General features: G+C 42.3%; 1 protein-coding gene across 1 annotated transcript in view; it reads right to left on the reverse strand.

Moving 5' to 3' along the window:
• LOC145411251 (acyl-coenzyme A synthetase ACSM3, mitochondrial-like) overlaps nucleotides 1-5,843 on the reverse strand; it is a 67,780-nt gene extending 61,937 nt beyond the window's left edge. Inside the window, exons 1-3 of the mRNA XM_080281319.1 lie at nucleotides 5,792-5,843; nucleotides 3,824-4,001; nucleotides 1,740-1,922 (exon numbers count right to left, since the gene is read on the reverse strand). Of these exons, the coding sequence (XP_080137445.1) occupies nucleotides 1,740-1,922; nucleotides 3,824-4,001; nucleotides 5,792-5,843 (413 nt within the window). The remainder of the gene's footprint in view (nucleotides 1-1,739; nucleotides 1,923-3,823; nucleotides 4,002-5,791) is intronic.
• Between the last annotated feature and the right edge of the window lie 2,688 nt (nucleotides 5,844-8,531).

Below are 8,531 nucleotides of genomic sequence, written 5' to 3' on the forward strand. Positions count from 1 at the left end.
ACTAAATGATCCAAAGTGGACCTGTATTTACGAAATCCACTCTGTTGATCATTTAACACACCCTTCGACTCTAATGTTCAAAGACCTTACATAGACAGTCAGTCAGTGCAATAGGTTGAAACAAGCTGGGACTCGTAAGGCGACCGTCCCGGCGAGGTATGACGTGCGCCTAGTGCCAATCTACACAACTTCCATATCCACTCCACAACAATCTCACCCTCATAGCTCAGCATTTCACCACACACTCCATCAATTCCTGGAGCCTTTCCCAACTTGATCTTCCTCATTGCTTCAACCACTTCCACCCTACTGATCTCTTCCTCCCTGCTCTCATCACTTCTTCTCCCAGTCATTCCCAAATCACTTATACTCGCACTGCTCTCACTTGACAATAAACTACTATTACCGAAGGAAACTTATCGATAAAGACTGTAGATATATATAAGTGTTATATAGTAATAGAAATATAATCTGTGAGTGTTTTTATGAATAATAAATAACAGAACACCAGCGGCGAACTAGCGCAAGTGGGAAGGTCATACGCCCTTGTAATTTTCATTGCTTTCACAGTGTTTTTTTTTTTTTGGAGTATGGATTCCAGACTATTTGAGAATCATAGAATAGTGTTTCTAGTGATAATATCAGGCTGTAGTAATCATATTACGCGTTGTCGGGAAGTGTAAAGTGGAGACTTTGTTACCTAACTTCAGAGTCTCCACAAGTCCTACAGTACTCGAAGAAGGCTCAACAAACACCCCAGGAGAAAGCAGAAGGTATGTGCCATAAGCATATATGATTTTAATATTCTAGGACTAATAACTGATTTTTGGCAAATATTTTTATAGAGTCTATCGGAGCGCGAATATGCCCGCGGGAGCCGCAAGAAAAAGCAAAACAAGCCCGCAGTTAAAGAGTTAAAAATCATGGTCTGAGTTCTGTTTCTATTGGAAGACTTTTGGAGTAACTGTGGGAAGTTTTATTTTTTTCCCATTTCTGATAGTTTTTATTTTGGGGAGCGGGCTGATGTCCCCAAAATAACCATGGAGGATCACACTTCCCAAGTATTGCATTACAGCTGAGAGTCCATTGTACAAACTTGTACCAAATATCTGCCCTGCTTTCACTACTTTTGAGATTTTATGATTTGCTGAGGGGGCTGACCCCCCTAAAACGGTTGAAACCTTTCAACAGTGGAAGATATTATCAAAGAACCTGACGAACTGACCTGAGATATTTTTCTGAAATCCACGTGATCACTTTCCCCTATTTCTGATTTTTATTTTCGAAGGGGGTCTGATCCCCCAAAATCATATGGGGAGGTCAGGCTCCCCACATATCGCATTGCACAACACATACCAACCCATATCTGCCCCCACTTCATTATTTCTGAGAATTTTTTACTTCGTGTGAGGGCTGACCCCCATTAAAATTAATGGTTGAAGATTGTATTCAGTGGAAAACCTTCCCAACCCAGCCATATTCACCTGTTCATTCAAATCCATTAAATAGTCTGAAGTCCTCACACACACACACACACACACACACACACACACAGAGGTTGAGTCTAGCACAACGGTATAGGGCGAGTTGCCGAAAATGATAAAATTTTTCTTTGCGTGAATAATAATAATAATAATAATAATAATAATAATAATAATGATGATGATAATAATAATAATAATAATAATAATAATAATAATAATAAATATATTATACATAAAATTAATAAAATAGCATACCTGGTAGTTACTATATGGCCAATGCCATAGCTGGCGTGAGTGTGTGGCACCATTTTGGGTCGACCTGTTGTGCCAGATGTGAAGAACACCTGGGTGACGTCACTGCCCCTGCTGGAGACGCACTCCATTACCGACGCATTCCTGACGCCTTCCATTAGCTCGTTGTAGCTCACCCAACCAGACCTGAGAATTATCATCACCATTATTTTATCACCATCATCAGTACAGCCTCCAAACTCCTTCGCTGAAATACTCTTGGTGCCTCCATTAGCTCGTTGTAGTTTATCCAACCAGAGCTGACATTATTACCTCTGAAAAGGTTATGTTTTTGTCTGCAATGGTCTGTTTGTCTATCTGTCTGTTAGCAGGATTACTCAAAAAGTAAAGAACGGATTTTGATGAAATTTTGTGGTAGGGGGGGTCATGGGCCAAGGAGGAAATTATTAAAATTTGGGGCGGATCCGCACAATATCCAAAATTTCTTAGTGAACTTGAATGAAATTTTATGAAAAGGTGGGCCATGGACCAAGAAATAATTGATTAAATTATTGGCAGGATCCGAATCCTATGTCCACGGATCCAAATCCAGACCCTTTCTAATGGCAATGGCATTTGCAGGTGTATGTGCTCTCTGAGTGTTCTAGTTATAATTGTTATAATTACAAATATTACATTATTATTATTATTATTATTATTACCGTATAATTATTTTCATTATTAGATTAGAAAATGAAATTATTATTATTATTATTATATCAGAAAATGATGATGATAATGATGAATGTTATTATCATTACCTCCGCCAGGGAAGTTATGTTTTACCCCGCATTGGTTGGTTTGTCTATCTTTCTGTTAGCAAGATTACTCAGAAAGTTATCGACGGATTTTGCTGAAATTTTGTGAAAGGGTAGGCCATTGGCTAAAGAAGAACTTATTAGAGACCGGATCCTCAACCTGATCCGGAGTATCCTGCACAATATCTCCAAAAGTTTTCAATGAAGTTTTGTGGAAAGGAGGGCCATGGACGAAGAATGAATTGATTAAATTTGGGGGAGGATCAAAATCTGGATCCGGATCCGGACCCTTTTTAATAGCAATGGCATTGGCGGAAGTATGCGCTCTCCGAGTGCTTTGTAATTATTATTATTATTATTATGATCATAATCATCAGCACATCACCTCACCACTGTTGCAACATTGCACCTCTGTACCACACTCACCTATCCCTGACATTGACTTCAGTGAAACCCAACCATACGGGTATAAACAAAGAGACATTACAGTGTATATCATTATTATTACTTCGGCCACGACAGAGTCCGGCAAGGTACTGATTCTGATCGAGTTTGTTTCTTTGTTTGTTAGCAACATTACGGAAAAACGATAGAATAAAATCACATGAAACTTTCAGGATATGTGGGCACTGGTTCCAAAAGGAAGTGCTTAAATTTTTGAGGTAATTGAGTGACCCTGAAAGGTCAGATGCAAGGTCTCGGATTTTCAGAGGGCTATTATTTGAGACTGGTTGAAGACAGAGATATTAACTATTATCAACATATCGGAACTCCCATGTGGATTTTCATTTGGCACCAAGACCTTTGACCCTGAGCGACTTCACAAGGTCACATAAGGTCACGAATATTCAGGGGGGTATAACACGAAACTGGTTGCAGGTAGATAATTACTATTATCAACATATAGGAAGTCCTATATGGGCCTTTAATTGGTACTATGACCATTGACCTTAAGGGACCTTGAGTCAAATTCAAGGTCATGGATATTCAGGGGGCTGTAACTCAAAACTGGCTGAGTTAAGCGAGGTTTATAGTGCCTTCCATCATTTATTATTATTATTATTATTATTATCATCATCATCACTGTTGCCTTTATTATTATAGATTATAACAGACTCATGGTATTCTCTCCTACTAAGTCACCTCACTTTATCACTTCGGGCATCAGTGACCATAATGCGACGTAATTTAAGCGGATTTTTTTTTTTTGCCATGTCGTCAATATAAATGATACCAAACCTTACAATGAGAAAAAGAATAATACAGACTTTTCCCTACCAAGTCACTTACCTCACTTCATCACTAGGGGCATCAGTGACCACAATGCGACGCGGGACATGAGTGGTGATGTGGTCTAGGTGTTTGGCCATGTCTGCAGTACAAATGATGCAGTCTGCCTTGGATTCTGCCAGGCGATGGGCAACGTCACCCACGGTCAGCTGGGTGGTGCCAGGCGAAATTACCGTGCCTGTTGGAGAGTGTAGTGCATACAGGGACAGGATAGTTTTATTGCTGTTGTTGTTGTTACTGGTATTATTATTATTATTATTATTATTATTATTATTATTACTTAGTACTAGTAGTAGTAAAAGTAGTAGTAGTAGTAGAAGTAGTAGGAGCAGTGATGCAACAACAACACACACAGCGTCCCAACACCACACACCACACCACTCTCACCCCTACACCGTAGCACCTGAAGACCCATTACCACTACCAGAGATTTCGCGGTGTTGCACCACACCCACTGGCCACCTTTCTACTCTTAAATATTGTATCGTTGTTTTATTTCAATTTAAACTTTAAAAACATGGCAGTGCCAATTCAATTATAGTAAAACACAGACAAACTAGGCATTAAATGACATGTAAAAATAGAAGAAAAACGAACAAACTGCTCCATTACACCGTTATATAATGTACTGAAATAGAAGTAAAACAACCAAATTATTCCATTTATATGAAATTTAAATTTCAGTAACTAAATAGTAGTACAGCAGTTCAATTAATATTAAATGTATTTTTTTTTTAACTACCACAGAAAATGGCGCCACTGCTTTGCCATAATATCTTTAGTATAGTACTGCAGTATATAAACTTTATGAACACCATGGCCATGCCACAGAATTGTTCTCAGTGATCCAGTAGGAGGCATAAGTTTAGCAGGTGCTCATGTGCAACAAACTTGTCGTTCTGTACATACTGTAGGCTGGGACAATTTTGGAGAAAAGTGTTGGGAAATCACAGCCCTCCAGAAGCGGCACTTGAGTGCTTCCAGCAAAGCAGGCAGCAGAATGGTAACATGGAAATTAATGAAGCAATCACTGACAACATACATGATCATACTGACATGCATGGTGGTGAATGACCCTATGGTGAAGGCAGGGATAGGCATGGACGCCAAAATACGAGAGATATGGAAGTGTGGGGTGGGTTAAATCACCATGAAGATATGAATAGTAATGAGACTGGGGATGAAGAACACCAAGAAGTTTATAACAGAAATGAACCTCAGGATGACGACTACCATGGAGGAGTGTATGGAAGAGGGAATCATCCCATGGTACCAATTACCCATCCCAGAACGAGGAGCATGAAACAAAGTAAACGAGGAAGCAGAACAGCCACACAGGCCTGGGTGGGGAAAGGTCATTCCTTATTACAGATAGGTAAATCCTGTGAAAATGCTTTGCTACGTGGGTAAACACAACGTATAATGAATCTGTTTGGCTGGTCATCAAGTAACCTTTTGGAACCTCCCAAATGCAATGGACCAATTGATATGATCAAAGGAAATCCCACTCGCCTAATAGCAAATTGCGAAATACCGTAATAACTCACCCATTGCTTCATTCTCTTTGAAGGTCCTTGCACTTGATGATTGCACCACTTCCTTAACAAAACCAGCCCAAGAGCAAACATCGCATGAAAATATTAAGTCCATCCAAAGGCGAGCTGAAACATTTATTTTAACATATCCGACTCTGGGGGAAAGGCTTTAGAGGCCTGTTCCCAAAGGCCCATGTGAAGTCCTTCTACATACCACACACACATCCCCATGTCACCATTTTGGTGCTAATATGCACACAATGTCCATATTGAAGGTACATGCTAGGGTTGTCTCATTACAGAGACTGGTGTACTGGTATTAGCATTTATTATTATTATTATATTATTATTATTATTATTATTATTATTGTTGCGACATGTCGGCCAAGGTCTTCCTGGTAGATCAGTAGAGATTCTGCTTCTATCAACTAACTCAAATCCTTAAACTGCTCCCTGCCCCAGTCAGGATTCGAACCTTGGTCCATTAGGACTTCAGGCCGCCCGCTCTACCGATTCAAGCCAATGTTGGAAACCTACTTGAGGAAGCAAGGAGCATTGCAGATGAGAATATGCAACTCACGCAGAAGAAACGAGAAAACCGACGATGTGGCAAGGATTTCTGGCGGCAAGACAAGACATACGGGGAGGTCTTGATGGTGACAAAATCCTCTCAGCAGACTCATTAAACAGCAGTGCTTGACCTGACAGAAGAAACAATGTAACAACTACGGGAAAAACACCTGACTGTATGACAAGCAAGTGCCCAGTCAAAGCTAGGCTGGGACTACACACCACTCCAAACCTATCATATATGACAGAATAAATGGAGATACAATGGTATGGAGGAAGGCAGTGCACACACAAGGAGGGCAGGATCGTCAAACCTGGATGCAAAATCTTGCCAGGAGAGTAATCCTCAGTAACATCAAGTTTGGGGAGGCAGCAGCAGACATGTGTAAACACCACTGTCTCACTGGCAAGGGACCTGGTCTCAAGTCAGTGCAACAACTACTGAAGCACTTCGACGGCTTACAGAATAATCCCCCTTCGACAAGAAACCTGGAAGTAGGCCCAGCGGGAGCAGGTGAAGTCTTAAGATGGATGATAGGAAAATGCATTTTGAAGGTAGTGAAATATGATGTTTAGCTGGCAGTTGGCAACCCCCAAGTGTGTGCAGAAGCCAGCACCAGCAGTCGTGGTGAGGCTGCAGCTCACTCCATGAGGAAAATATATGAGGAAGAGGACTATCATGCAGTATTACTAGCTGATGCCTCAAACACTTTAAATTCCATCAAAAAAAGAAGCAATGCTGCACAACATAAAGGATTAAATGTCCAGCATTTGCTGCCACGATGCTGGATAACATGCAAAGAACCACCAGACTTTTACTCTGTGGGTAAGATAGCTGTTCATGATGTTGGTATAATCCAATCCACAGAAGGAACTACACCAGAGGAACCCCTTTTTGCCATGGCTATGTACACCCTGGCTATGACCAAGCGCTGCAACAACAGATCCAAATAAAAGGTCGCCAATGCAAAACAAGCAGCCTATGCAGATGACCTCACAGGGAGCTGGCAAGGTAGAACATGTGCAGGAAATGGTGAGACCTTGTAACATTTCATGGCCCTGAAACAGGTTACTACACTAAAGCAAGTAAGTCTATCCTGATCGTGAAACCAGCCATCAAGATGAACAGGAGGCCTTTAGAGACACAAACGTGATAGTAACAAAAAGAAGGTCAAGAGGCATCTAGGTTTAAGTGAGTGGAACTATGTAATTCAAAGAACAAGTATGTGAGTCATAGAGGTAAAGACGTTGGGTAGAAGAATAAATTTACTATTCAGTCACACAAAAACAGAACCCTTTGCATCATACACTGCATTTACATATGATATCGAGCCCAACCGGACCTTTGTGATGCGGACCACCCCCTGACATAGACTGGAGAGGATAGGTATCAGGGGAATCATTCCTCTCCACATAACTGACCAATGGCCAAATCCCCACACCAGAAGAGAGGGATCTTGTAGCACTATTACCCTGCAAGGATGGGAAGACCTTCGCATGTGCTGAAATCCAGCAGCCACTGGCAGGCTATGAACACAGAAATTCCCTAGTCTTAGGCACACCCTGAATCCCTTGTCAAAGAAGAAGGTTAACAGTGCTACTAAGTTAAGAGCAGAGTGAAATCGATCGTTGTTGGCGGCCTGAAGTCCTAATGGACCAAGGTTCCGAATCCCTGACTGGGGCAGGGAGCAGTTTAAGGATTTGAAGTTGACAGAAGCGAAGAGATTTACTGAGTCTCACCTTACGTCGCCTCCTCCTGGATTTCCAGGACCTGTTTGCGACAGGACCAGCAGATATCAGAGGCACACCACATACCTGTCTCATGAAATCCATACGACAGGCCCACCCAATTAAACTGCCTTCCCCTGACTGCAAGAACCCTCGACGAAGGGAGGAAGAGGACCGCCAAGCACGTGAAATGATCCAGGCCCGGCGTCATTTCCCCCTCCACCAGCCCTTGGTCACTCCCTTGTTCTAGTGAAGAAGAAGGATGGCTGACAATGCGATTTTGCATTGATTACCACAACCTGAACAACATTACCATCAAAGATGTCATTCCCCTCCCACGAATCGAACTGATTCCCTTTATGGGCATCGTGGTTCTCCACCCTCGACCTCCAGTCTGAGTACTGGCAGGTCCCTGTACACCAGAACACCATGGCAAAACAGCTTTTTCCACAAGCAATGGCACGACATTTCGAATTCAACTATCCTGCCGTTGCAGGCCTCTGCAATGCCCTTGCCACCTTCTCCCGGCTGATGGAATCTGTCCATGTGTAAAGCAGCCTCACTTGGGAGATATGTCTGCCCTATTTTGGATGACGTCATGTGGTTTTGTGAGCCAGACCTGGGCTGACCATTTGCAGCGCCTCCACCGGGTCTTTACTAGGGATCCGCCAGGCAGGCCTCAAACTTCACCCCTCTAAGTGTGTCCTGGCCGCCAGGACCTGTCTTGTTCCTGGGACATGTTATCTCCCAGGCACAGAATCTCCCCAGACCCTGACAAGCTCCGCATACCATAGCGGACATAACGCCACTCACCAGGACGTCCACGGCGTCAGCGCCTTCCTACAGGACTCACGTTCTACTATCGTCGTTTCGTG

Source organism: Coenobita brevimanus, chromosome 88, assembly GCF_032717465.1.
Source record: "Coenobita brevimanus isolate Jiangsu-jjx chromosome 88, ASM3271746v2, whole genome shotgun sequence".
Classification (NCBI taxonomy): domain Eukaryota; kingdom Metazoa; phylum Arthropoda; class Malacostraca; order Decapoda; family Coenobitidae; genus Coenobita; species Coenobita brevimanus.